This window comes from Stegostoma tigrinum, chromosome 37 (genome assembly GCF_030684315.1).
Source record: "Stegostoma tigrinum isolate sSteTig4 chromosome 37, sSteTig4.hap1, whole genome shotgun sequence".
Taxonomy (NCBI): Eukaryota; Metazoa; Chordata; class Chondrichthyes; order Orectolobiformes; family Stegostomatidae; genus Stegostoma; species Stegostoma tigrinum.
In genome coordinates, this window is record NC_081390.1 from 752164 (window position 1) to 766191 (window position 14028).

Here is a 14028-nt window from a genome sequence, read left to right on the forward strand (position 1 = left end):
AAGATGTGCACTCTAGGTGGATTGACCATGCTAAATTTCCCGTAGTGTTAAGGGATGTGTAGTTTAGGTGTGTTTAGGGAGTGGGTCTAGGTGGGATGCTCTGAGGGGCAGTGTGGATGTGTTGAGCTGAAGGGCCTGTTTCCACACTGTAGGGATTCCATGGATTACTGAGGAACAAAGGGATCTTGGTGCTCAAGTCTAGAGATTGGTGAAGGTGTCAGCACAGGTAGACAGAATCGTGAAGAAGGCATATGAATGCTTGCCTCCATTAACTGGGTGCACAGTGAAGAACAAGAAAATCTTCTTCCAACTTTATAGAACATCAGTTAGGCTGCGGTGGAATTCTATGTGCAGTTCTGGTGACCACACTGTTGGAAGGGTGTGATAGCACTAGAGAAGGTTCAGAGGAGATCCACCAGGATGTTGCCAGGAATGAAAATGCTCAGTTATGAGAAACTGAGAGACTGAATTTATTTTCTCAGCAGCTGAGGAGGAGGTTGAGGGGGAAGTCTGATTGATGTACACAAAATTATGAGAGATATAAACAGAGTAGATCATGAAATTTGCTTTCCCCATTGCAGGCATGTCTAACATCCACAGAGCATAAGTTTAAGTGAGGAGTAAGTGGTTTCAAAGAGATCTGAGGAAAATATTTTGGTGGTAGAAATATGGAACGCTCTGCCTGGGACAGTAGTGGAGCCAGGCACTTTCACAACATTTAAGAGGCATCTGGATGAGCACTTAGAATGCCAAGGCATAGTAGGCTGTGGGCCAAGTGCAGGTAAATGGGATTAGTGTAGCTTAGTGTCTGTGGGCAGATGGGCCTGATTCTATGCCATATGACTCTCTCTCTCTGACCTCTGGATGAAAATGTCGGCTGGTGGTTATATGACTTTGTCCATGTTATGCTGCCCCAACCCCTCAGTCTCAGGGACAGCAGATGCATGTGTTGATGCAAGACCAAATGACTGCGGATCGCAAGTAAAATTTATTGTTTTGTGAAAATCAGATACAAAACATGGCAAAAATTCCACAAATTTTGTAGCTACTAGCACATTTTTCAAAAATTATACAAATTAATATAAAAAAGCACTTTAAAGTAATCAAAATACTCCTGTGGTTCTTGATATTTCTGAACTGAACGAGCCACAATGCTCAAAATGATCAGTTCAAATGAAACAACACTCTATTCATGGCTGGGAACTAAGGGTCCAGTAGGGAGAAATAGCAATGGTACAGGTGTGTCTGGAGGTGGCACTGACAGCGTGAGGTTGGGGTTGGGGGTGCCTGGACATTAGAGGGTCGGGGTAAGTTTGGGAGAGGTGGAGTTTTGGCTAGGGATTGGGTCTGGAAGGGGTCTTGGGTCTTGAAAGAATTAGGGAACGGGAGAATATTGAGTAATGGGGAGGGAAGGTGGGGTGAGTTGGGAGATGGGTGAATGATGGATAGGAGGAAGTTTGAGGAAGGAGGGCGAGTTGGAGGACATTTGGAATTGAGAGATGGGTAACTGCGGACAGAGACTGTTGGGGTAACAGAGGTGGATCTGGAGGAAGAATAAAGATGAATAAAGAAGAGCTGGGGTGGGGTGGAGAAGCTGAGAAACAGGAGGAGTGTGTTCAAAGAAGGAGGAGGTTAGGAGTCAGCTGTGACTGTGTCTGATCCGTTCTGCTGACAGTTGGCAGAAAGAGGCTCACGGGCTGATTCCCACCAACATTGAGCTGAGCCCATCACGGGGTCTTCACTGCAGGTCACTGATGGGAAACCAAGACTGGCCCTAACAAAAGCTGGTTTTCTGGTTCACAGTTTGCACTGCCATCTAAGAATGTGGCAGCAAAGTACTCTTCTCTCAGATTCAGACTCACCCATTGTTTTCCCATGTCTGGCCTACTCTCAAACTGCCATTCCCCTGACTGATCTTAGCCTTTCTCACATCTGAAACCAGAAGGTGGAATGAATGGATAGTTAAAGCTGAGCTCATCTTGGTGGGTAGCTGATGTTGGAATTAACCTGATAGTGGAAAGCCTAAAGGGAGGTAAGGAGTTCAGATGTTGTAATCAGTTCAAAGAGTGGCAAATTGCTGCAGAAATGTACACAATATTGATTCAACAAGTTAAACAGTTATAGGGCAGATGGTGACCCATCCCTTGGGACCTTAGAACCTGCAATCCCATCATTATTCACAAAAGACATTTAACTCTACCAACAAACGTTTGAACACTATATTATGGAATGTTAATAAAAGCAGATGGACCAAAACGCCCCAGGCTCAGAAGGTAGTCTCGGAGAGGGCACTACTGGACAGGGTATTACTGGAGAGAGACTTGATGCTCAATGCTCACTCTTGGGTTTAACAGTTGGAAAATGAAAACTATCAATCCAGTGGAAACAGCCAATCAGAGATTAAACATTTTGAGAAGGAAATGCTGATGTTTGCTCAGACCGCTGGCTTGCATTTGCTGGGAGTGGGGAGGGCGTTGCTGGGAGTGGGGAGGGTGTTGCTGGGAGTCGGGAGGGTGTTGCGGTGGGTGGGGAGGGTGTTGCTGGGAGTGGGGATGGTGTTGCTGGGAGTGGGGAGGGTGTTGTTGGGAGTGGGGAGGGCGTTGCTGGGGGTCGGGAGGGTGTTGCTGGGAGTGGGGTGGGTGTTGCTGGGAGTGGGGAGGGTGTTGCTGGGAGTGGGGTGGGTGTTGCTGGGAGTGGGGAGGGTGTTGCTGGGAGTGGGAAGGGTGTTGCTGGGGTTTGGGAGTGTTAAACTCAGTGGCAGAATAACTTGCATTCTCTGTATGTTGCCCAAGATTGAGTGATATTTCTACAATTTTGGCTGAGAATTCCAGAGCAACAGTGGCCGTATCTGCTTTCCCCTGGTGGAAGAACATACACCTCACCCCTGTCAATTCTGGCAGTAATTCAATCATCCATAAGTATTCAATCAGTGACAACACGACAAGAATCGTGTCAACACACTCTTCGACAAATGCATGGTCACGTCAGAAGGAATAAGACATAAGGTGAGACAGGACCTCAGCCACAAAGTCCTGTGTCCAATTAAATCACACCTCAAACAAACTAAAGTACAGGGAGCACAGAACAGAAAAGTCTGAAATTCAAATTTTTTAGATATTATACTTAGCATCTTTCAAATACAAAAATATATACTTCTCAACAGTTTGTAACTTTGATAGTAAGATGTTTCAGGAGATTCCCTGTAAACAACATCAGTAGCGCCAGCCAGCTTTCAATGCTTCAATATCACTGATGAGAGAGCGTGCAAGATAAATCGAGAACATCTGCGGGAAACAGAAGGCTTCAATTAACATGTTCCACAATTTAAAATTAAAAGCATTATCACAGATAGAATGAAAATGGTCTGTTTTCACAATGCCCAACAGTGCAACAGTGTGTGTGTGACTGTGCACTAGTGACAGTCAGTGTGTGTGTGGGGCCGTACCCCAGTGAGAGTCAGTGTGTGTGTGACTGTACCCCAGTGAGAGTCAGTGTGTGTGGGACTGTACCCCAGTGAAAGTCAGTGCGTGTGGGACTTTGTACCCCAGTGAGAGGCAGTGTGTGTGTGACTGTACCCCAGTGAAAGTCAGTGTGTGTGTGACTGTATCCCAGTGAGAGGCAGTGTGTGTGTGACTGTACCCCAGTGAGAGGCAGTGTGTGTGGGACTTTGTACCCCAGTGAGAGTCAGTGTGTGTGGGACTCTGCACCCCAGTGAGCGTCAGTGTGTGTGTGACTGTACCCCAGTGAAAGTCAGTGCGTGTGGGACTTTGTACCCCAGTGAGAGGCAGTGTGTGTGTGACTGTACCCCAGTGAAAGTCAGTGTGTGTGTGACTGTATCCCAGTGAGAGGCAGTGTGTGTGTGACTGTATCCCACCGACAGTCAGCGCGTACGTGGGACTGTACTCCACTTGGAGTAAGTGTGTATGGGACTGTACCCCAGTGACATTCAGTGTGTGCGTGGGACTGTACCCCAGTGAGAGTTAGTGTGTTTTTGGATTATATGAGTTTGTCGGTGAACCTGTAAACATGTTTAAACATTGAGCTGAAAGTCAGTAATGTGCAGAAGTTGCTAAGGGAAAGATTGACTCTAACCTGCAGGGCTGCGATAACTAGGAAGGCCCCAGCTACAAAGTAGATGTTCTTTGGTAACCAGTCCTCAAACGCCTGGATACAGCCCTTGGTGTAAATGACGAGACTGTCTTTAATTGTGTTCTGGAGAAAGACAAAGTTATGTTTTAATGCCAACTGAATCCCATTCTTAACTCCTGTCCCAAGGTCATTCCTGACTGTTCTACCTAATTTCCCAGATTCCAGCAGCTTCAAACGGCAAATACACTCAATACTCAGTGACTGGATCCAGCTCATAATCCATCGCCTCCTGTTGCTCCCAAGTCCCCTCATCGTGGCGTCAGGATACGGGCTTGTTCCCCTGATCCTGAAGTTGGGATACAGGCAGCAGATTCCCCTGATCCTGGAGGCTGGACATGGGCTCATTCGAGCTGGGTGAGAAGGGTTTAATGAACAGTGTTGTTGTGTTGATGGGTGAGAGGACCAGAGTGTTTGTTTGCAGATTCTGTGTCTTTGCACTCACCGAGGGAGGTCAGTGCTCAGGAGCTGTTACTGCCAGCCCCTCTGACACAACTTAGCCTCCACAAGGAGGAGACTGGAATTGTGAGAATTGTAACCACATTCAGTGGAGGGATCTGACAGCGACCAGGCACTTTTGAGAGATGCAACACTGAGAATAGTGACACTATCTGTGAAAGGAACCAAGTCATTATAATCTTGAATAACTCTCAACATGGCACTGTGGTGAAGAACAGTTTGAGATTTATACCTTATCTGGGGATCGGATGTCATAACCGCACTGCGTGTTCACAACATTTTGCTGCAAAAGAAAAATAAATTTTATTCCAGTCTGCTTATACCTGCACAATATCTCTGTCACACCCACAACCAGTACACTCTCAACAGAGTGCCCTCACTTCCATACTTATCGTAAAGAGTGACCATCATAAGTACACCCACTGCACAGAGTGATAGTCATTCCTACACCCACTGTATACAGTAGTCATCATATCTACACACACTTCACAGAGTGCCCATCCTCTCACACTCACTATACACAGTGACCATCACTCACTGTACAACACTGACTATCACTGCCACACCTAGTGTAGAATGATCATCATTCCTATACCCACTGCAAACAGCGATGGTCATTCCCACACCCACAGTACAGAGTGACCATCACTCACTCTACAACACTGACCACTACCACACCCAGTGGAAAGTGGCCATCACTCTTACACCGAACGTAAACAGTGACCATCATTCCCATACCCCACACAGTGACAGTCATTTCCCTGCTCACAGTACAACAGACTGACCATCACTGCCACACCCTGTGGAGAGTGACCATCACTCTTACAACTATCATAAAGAGTGGCCATTGCTCCAAGGGACAATTGTTACTGCATCTGCAATGGTACAGGTCACTCTGCTCTCCTAAAAGTGCTGACTGTCAAGTTCTGTCTTGTTGAGAAAGTTATTTTCCTATTAGTCAATCTTCAGTTCCACTAAGATTTGCATATTTCAACAGGTTTTGGTAATCAATACCTCACTCTGTCCTCTCTTTTTTCTCATTCCTTTTTAGCTCCCTTCTTAACTATCGCTGCTTCGAGAAGGAGAACCCCTGCTTCAACACATCACTGTGGTTCTGACAAATCTGCTTTACACTTTCAGCTCAGGCCATCCTTCCTGAGATCTGGTGCCCACAACAGAACTACGTTAGCTGAGGCCTTCCTGATGATTTATAATAGGTTTATCATAACTTCCCTACTTTCATAGCATAGCCCTCTTGATAACTAACAAAAAGCCGGCACGACATTGGCTTAAATTTAACAAGGTTCTCAATCTGACCTACAATTTTTAATTATTTGTATACCTAAACCCCCAACACCTTCACTGCATGTAAAATTGCAGCATTGTATCTTAAACACTGCCTCTCCTCCTGCTGCCTCCAATAATGTGCCATCTCGCACTCTGCTGTATGACATTTCCTCTCCAGTGTCTTTACTCATTTCAGAAGCCTGTCCACATCCTCCGAACTATCCTTCTCAATGTTTACTTAATTTCTGATTCTTCTGTCTTCTTTGAAATTTGACTCTTTCTTTTATTTGGATTGTGGTCCAACATGGAGAAAGAGGGCAGGGGTTTAAGGTAGGAGTGGATTCAACAGGATTCAACGTTTTTTACACTGAGGCGTGGTGCGTATATGGAATCAGTTGCCAGATGAAGTGGTAGAGCCAGATACAATTCCAACATTTAAAAGACATTTGGATAGGTACATGGATACTTGACAGAGTGGACTTGAAGGGCTGAACTCCTGCTCCTAATTACTATGTTCTTATGGATAGGAAAGATTTAGAGGAATATGGGCCAAAGGCAGACAAATGGGACCAACTAAATTTACAAAGGCTGGTCAGCATGGACAAGTTGGGCCAAAGGGCCTGTTACAGTGCTGTATGACTCTACGATGCTATTACATAAACTATAAATCACAGGAACCGGCTTCTACTCCTCCCTTCCCCTCCAACTCAGAACCATGGAAGGAGTTGATACACTTTTAAAACGTATCACTGTGAGTTGTGTTTATGTAGCTGCATTGTTCTACCAGTGGTGGTGGTGAGGATGGGGTGGGGGGCCTCTCTGGCTCTTGGGTGGTAAACAGAGTGTGGGTAAACAGTATGGGTAGAAACCACTAGACACTCATTCTCTATCTCTATCTCTCTCTGTCTGTCTCTCCCTTCTCTATCTTACTCGTGTCCCTCTTTCTTTCTGTCTCTGAGACTCTGTTTTTCTGTCGCTCTCTACGTTTCTCTGTCTGCATGTCTCTGTGTGTTTCTCTGTCTGTCTGGCTGTTTCTCTTTTTCACCTGCAGCAGCATTTCACCTGTACCTCCTCCAATCTTGCGTATTGTATTTGCTGCATCCGATGTGGCCGACTCTACATCGGAAATACAAACTGGATAGCCGCTTTGCAGAACACCCTCCTGTCCGTGTGCAAGCATGACCACGACCTCTCCAAAGCCGGTCATTTTAACACAGCGTTCTGCTCACATTCCCACTTGTCTGTCCTTGGCATGCTGCAGTGCCCCAGCAAATCACAGTGCAAACTGGAAGAATAACGTCTTATTTTCAGACACAGCACCTCAAATCTTCTGGACTTAATGTTGAATTCATCACCTTCAAATTGTGAGCTACTCCCATTCCTTCTCTTTCTTTTGGCTTTACTTACTACATTCTGTGTCACTACATCCTCTCTCTCCATCCCAGTGGAATTGTCTGTTCTTTCCAGTCTGACAGTTAGACACACAATTGTTCTGCCACCCTCACATTCTGATCTCTAAATCTGAATTATCGACATCCTTTTTCCCTCGGTACTCCATACGCCCATGATCCCATTATTTCATAAACGCTGTTCCCTCCACACTTCACATCAACTCTGATGACGAGTTATCTAGACTTGAAACACTAGCTTGCTCTCTCTCCATGGATGCTGCTTGACCTGCTGTGATCGCCAGCATTTTTGTTTTCAGGTGCGAGGTATTTGGTCCCTGCGTGGATGAGGAAAAGGCCTGTAGGGAGAACGGGAAAACTAACCACTGTGGTACAGGAGATCACCCAAGTGGGGGGAGCAAAAACAATGGTGGATTCCAGAATAAGGGGGACAGACAAGCAACTTTTGTAAGCAAGATTGAGAGCCCCAAATGGTGTATTGCCTGCCTGGTGTCAAGGTAGGGGAGATCTCCAACTGGCATGAAAGGATATTGGAGTGGGAGGGGAAGTATCCAGTTGTTGTGGTCAATGTTGGGACAAACAACATTGGCATCAGTAGCAAAAGGTCCTGTTTGGAGAATACCAGGAATTAGGAACAAAATTAAAGAAAGGGATCTCAAGGATTATAAGCTCTGCATTATTACCTGACCCATGTGCAAATTAGCATAAAAATCAAAAGATCAAGGAAGCAAATGTGGTAAAAGATGGTGTAGGAAAGAGGGGTTCCATTTATTGGGATAGAAGGGAACAGTATCTTCGGGGAAGGTACCACCTGAATTGATCTGGGGCCAGTGGCATAGAGGAAAGGCTAATGAGGGTGGTTTGTTTTGGTGGGGGTGGGGAGCTAAGGCTCAAGGAAGTGAATACAGCTTTAAGATCAAGTAACAGGACAGGAAATAACATTACAGTCATGAATCCCACTTCCAGTGTGGCAACTCATGGCAAAACTAGAAGTGTATTGATTCAACCAGAAGAGAGAAACAGTAAACAGATGAATAAAGTATCTGTGCTGAGGGATGGGTTACAGTGTATGACCCAAATAAGAGTTCTGTCAACAAATGCATACAGTGTAAAGAGTAAATTAAGTGAGTTGGAGGCACAAATTCAAGTTATGAATATTACTGAGGCACAGCTATAAGATGGTCAGGACTGGGAAATAAATACAATTTACAGGACAGACAGGGAAAGTGGCAGAAGGGTTGAGCTAGCCTTACTGATTTGAAACAAAACTACTTAGGGTAGCACGGTGGCTCAGTGGTTGGCACTGCAGCCTCACAGCGCCAGGGGCCCGGGTTCAATTCCAGACTTGGTTAACTGTCTGTGTGGAGTTTGCACATTCTCCCCGTGTTTGCGTGGGTTTCCTCTGGGTGCTCCGGTTTCCTCCCACAGTCCAAAGATGTGCAGGTTAGGTGGATCGGCCACGCCACATACAGCAGAGTATAGATAGACTGGAGAGTTGGGCAGATAAATGGCAGATGGAGTTCGATCTGGGCAAATATGTGGTGATGCATTTTGGAAGATCTAATTCAAGGGCGAACTATACAGTAAATGGAAAAGTCCTAGGGAAAATTGATGAACAGAGAGATCTGGGTGTTCAGGTCCATTGTTCCCTGAAGGTGACAACGCAGGTCAACAGAGTGTTTAAGAAGGCATATGGCATGTTTTCCTTCATTGGATGGATTAGTGAGTACAAGAGTTGGCAGGTCATGTTACACTTTGGTTCGGCCACATTTAGAGTACTGTGTACAGTTCTGGTCACAAATTACCAAAAGGATGTGGATGCTTTGGAGAGGGTGCAGAGGAGATTTGCCAGGATGTTGCCTGGTATGGAGAGTGCTGGCTATGAAGAGAGGTTGAGTAGATTAGGATTATTTTCATTAGAAAGACGGAGATTGAGGGGGGACCTGATTGAGATCTACAAAATCATGAGGGGTATAGATAGGGTGGATAGCAAGAAGCTTTTCCCCCAGAGTTGGGGACTCAATTACTAGGGGTCATGAGTTCAAAGTGAGAGGAGGCAAGTTTAAGGGAGATATGCGTGTAAAGTTCTTTACGCAGAGGGTGGTGGGTGCCTGGAACGCGTTGCCAGCGGAGGTGGTAGACGTAGACACGTTAGCGTCTTTTAAGACATATCTGGACAGGTACATGGATGGGCGGGGAGCAAATGGACACAGACCCTTAGAAAATAGATGACAGGTTAGACAGAGGATCTCGATCGGCGCTGGCTTGGAGGGCTGAAGGGCCTGTTCCTGTGCTGTAATTTTCTTTGTTCTTTGTTCTAAATTGCCCATAGTGTTCAGGGGTGTGTGGGTTATAGGGGGATGACTCTGGGTGGGATGCTTCGAGGGCAGTGTGGACTTGTTGGGCCAAAGGGCCTGTTTCCACACTGTAGGGAATCTAGGCTAATCTAAGCTACTTCAATGGTGAGGTAGGATATAATGAGAGGAAAGCATTAAGTGGAGACTGTCTGGTTAGAACTGAGGAACAATAAAATATCTAAAACCTAACAGATGTTGTGTGAAGGGCCCCTGGTAGCAGCTCTGAAGGGTTAAATTGTACAAGTGCAGAAATTGGGTATGTGTAGCAAAGCCAGAGTAGCATTGATGGGAGATTTTGACTTTAATGTTGATTGAGAAAGGCAGACAAGCACCTGTCGGAAAGGCAGTGCATTTCTGGAGTGTGTTTGGGATAGTTTCCTACAGCACTATGTTCTTGATGGAACAAGAGGACAAGCAATATTGGAGTTAGTAATGAGTAATTAGCTGGATTTGATTAGTAACCCAATTGTGCATGAATATTTATCAAATAACATTAACTCTATGGAAGCCCCAGTCAATGTTTTGAATAGTGAACAAGTTGTTAAATGTGTTCAAGAAAATTTTCTTTATCACTGTGTAAATGTTCCTATTAGAGAAGAAACAAAACTTGACCTTCTCTTGGGAAATAAGGCCGGTCAAGTGACAGAAGTGCCAGTAGGGGGAGCACTTTGGAATAGTGATCATAACACTGTTAGTTTTAGGGTAGTTATGGAAAAATTCAATGCAGTGTTTGAAATTCAAAAACTCAAACCAGCTACCGATTTTAATGAGCCAAGGCAGGGACTGTCCACAATGAACTGGGAAAATCTGCTAATAGGTAAAAGAACTGAAGAACAGTAGGGGATGTTTAAAGAAACATTCAACATAACACAAAACTAGTTTAGACTCCTGAGAGGGAAAAGCAATACTTTCCATAAAAATCAGCAAGGTACATCAAAATCAATAAGAAGAAATGTTATGGTTGCATAAAGGGAAAGTGGGTGATCATGAGTAATGTTGGCTCACAAAAGACAGAAAGTGGGTATATTGTCAATGACTATGTAGAAATGGCAAACATGTTGAATAATTACTTTGCGTCAGTATTTACGGAAGAAAGAGAAAATTTGCTGGAAGTAGTGAATCGGGCACTAGTGCTGAATGAAGCTAATGTGAGTAGAACATCAGTAATGATGAAATTAATGGAACCAAAGAATGACAAATCACCAACGCCTGATGGTTTCTATCTGGCAGTGTAAACGGAAGTTTTGGGAGCACATTATAGACGCCATAACTGTAATTTTTCAGAGTCCCCTAGATCGAGGAGTCATCTCTCTGGATTGGAAAATTGCACGTCAATCTTCTTTTTAAGGAGGAGGAAATCCAGGGAATTACAGACCAGTTAGCCTAAGATCTGTGGTGGGGAAATTGTTGAAGTCTATAATCGAGAATGGGGTAAGTGAATACCTTGAAAATTTTTAGTGAATCACAAGAGCCAGCATGGATTCATTCAGATAGATCACGCATGACAAAAACACCATTGAATTTTTTTGAAGGGGTGACTAAGGTAATGAACAGGGGAATGTCTATGGATGTTGTTTCTAAAGACTTCCTGAAGACATTTGATAAAGATCCACATAAGATGCTGTTAACTGAAACAGAAGCATATGGAACTGAGGGCAAATTACTGACGTGGCCGGGAAATTGGTTGAGTGGCAGGTGACAGAAAGTAGCTATACTTGGTAGGCACTCAAATTGGCAGGATGTGACCAATGATGTCCAGCAAGGGTCTGTGCTGGGCCTAAGTTATTCATGTTATCTATTACCAACTTGGCACAGAAGGTCATACATCCACATTTGTTGATGACATAAAGTTAGGCAGTATTGTAGACTGTGTAGATGATAGCATGACATTACAAAAAGATATTGAAAGACTAGGTGAATGGGCAAAAGTGTAGCAGATGGATTTCAATATATTATTTTGTACCAAAAAAGGATAGATCATGGTATTTTCCAGACATTAAATACAGTGGATATCCAAAAATACTTGGGAGTTCAGATACATAGATGTTTAAAATCCCAGGATCAGGTGCAGAAAATAATCAAGACAGCAAATGGAATGCTAACATTTATATCTAGAGGACTGGAGTATAGGCATGCAGATGTTATGCTGCAGATATACAAAACCCTCGTTAGACCCCACTTGGGAGTTACTGTGAGCAGATCTGGGCACCTAACCTTCAGAAGGAAGATCCTAGAGGAGTACAATGTAGGTCTTCAAGAATTCTAGAATTTGATTAGTAGTACAATTTAGGTCTTCTCTAGACTTTAGAAGATTAAGGGATGATCTGATTGAAGTCTTCAATATATTAACGTGAAAAGATAGGGTAAACAAAGTATTTCAATTGCTTGGGGATTCTAGAGCTGGAAGCATGATCTAAAACTAGTACCAGACCATTTGGTAGAGATCTTAGGAATAACTATGCGCAATGGGTGGTAGAGGCTTGGAACTCTCTGCTGGCAGCGGATGCAGGATCCGTTGTAAATTTTAAATCTGAGACATATGCATTTTAGTTATACAAAGGTATTAAGAGATGTGGGGCAAAAGCAGGTCTATGGAGTTAGACCACAAATCAGCTATGATGTCACTCAGTGGTGGAACAGGCTAGAGGGGGTGAAAGGCCTACTTTTGTTCCTATGTTCTTATCTTGGCTTTCATTTATCAACCTGATAATTTAAATGATAATTATTTTTGGCCTAGCCTTTTGATTTTAAAGGATTCGCCACCACCTACATTATGATGACTTGTCTATAACTGCGAGAATGATCCCTCTTTTAAGTGGTGTTGTAACTTTTGCAATTTTCCATCACTCGATAGCCATGTCACTCAGGAAACTTGGACACATCTGTAGTGACTGCAGCAAGGTCAGCCAGGTGGACTTCATAGAATATGAGTTCCCTGATTAATATCTCCAATCTGGTCCAATCAGGGAGCCCTGCCTGGCAGATATAACCAAGAGTGTCAGGGGTTCTGCTCACTCCAGGAGCCAGATCTGTGCTAGCTGGCTCAGTGTCATTTACTATGCATGTGTAAATAAAGGGTGATGGGATGCCTTCATGGAGTTATTTCAACATTCTGATTGGATCATGCAAAACAAATTGTCAATTTTTTTTTACATTAATCAACAATCTATTCTCCCATGTCTTCTTTGGTGATCTTCTCTACATTTTCTAGATCAGGTCTGACTCTCAATTGTAATGTGAAGGTCACAAACCTACTTTTAATATCTTATTTTAATCTCAACATCTTCAATCATTCAGAGACCTCTAGTCCTGGATATCTTTCTGTTCCCCCTGATTGGAATATGCTTATTCTGCACCTGAATCATCTGATTGTAAAGGCCTCCCATTATTCAAATACTGCTTTGCCTGAAAAGTTTTGATTTCAATTCACCTGAGCTAGCTCGCCTTGTAACTCACAGATATACTGCCTTGTTTGAACGTTTACTGTCCATTTCCTTCTATTACAGGAAGTCCAACTGTCTCCCTGACTCAGCCCAACCCCGTTTCCCCAGTTTCTGCAGTAGCTATCCCACTTCCCCAGCTGGCGATTGTGATTGTGGAGCTGGGGGAAGAAGACCAGGGGAAGTGAAGATATTGGAACTTACGGCTTCCTTTAGGGGAGAGAGTAATGTCCTCAGTGAGCTGCAGGCTAGGCACAGTGAGGAACGCTGGAGGAACAGGCTGTAGTCTGGGCACAAGGAGGCAGAAAGGGAGTGTCTCTAGGTCTGGCAGTGTCTGGATGATGAGTAAGAAAACACACAGCATGATCACAGCTGCTAGAGAGCAGAGTGGCCAGTCTGGACAGCACAGAAGCCCTGAGTATGAGAAGCCCCAGGATGTGGCAGATAGCCCTTCATGGGTGATCAAATCCCTGTGCAATGAATGAATCAATGAATCAAGAAAAGCCAGTATCCAAGTTCAGTGAATAATAGGCAAGCAGACGACATTTGGAATACAGTGAACAGTTTCTGGCCTCTTATCTTAAGAAAGGTATAGTTGTTTTGAAGGCAACTACAGGAAAGTTCAATCGACTGATCCCAGCAACAGAGGGACTGTCTTATGAGGAGAAGTTGAGAGATTGGGGCTGTTCTCATGAGAGTTTAGAAGAATGAGAAATGACTTTATTGAAACATACAATATTGTTAGGGATTTGCGCAGTAGCTGTGGAAAGGTTGTGTGCCCCTGTGGGTGAGTCTAGGACCAGAAGGTATAACCTCAGAATAAAGGGGTTGCCCATTTAAGATAGATGAGGAAAAAATTCTTCATTCAGAGGACAGTGAATCTTTGGGATTCTTTACCACAGAGGGCTGTTGAGGCTGTCATTAAGTATA

The 14028-nt window shown here is 44.2% G+C and overlaps 1 protein-coding gene across 2 annotated transcripts in view; it reads right to left on the reverse strand.

The window, feature by feature from the left end:
• Nucleotides 1-973: 973 nt before the first annotated feature.
• Nucleotides 974-14028, reverse strand: part of tspan14 (tetraspanin 14) — a 55540-nt gene continuing 42485 nt past the window's right edge. The window contains exons 5-7 of one of the 2 annotated variants that reach the window (XM_048563640.2): nt 4838-4888; nt 4093-4212; nt 974-3284 (exon numbers count right to left, since the gene is read on the reverse strand). In XM_048563640.2, the coding sequence (XP_048419597.1) occupies nt 3213-3284; nt 4093-4212; nt 4838-4888 (243 nt within the window). In that variant the 3' untranslated portion in view covers nt 974-3212. The remainder of the gene's footprint in view (nt 3285-4092; nt 4213-4837; nt 4889-14028) is intronic. The other variant, XM_059640340.1, reaches the window with a different exon arrangement.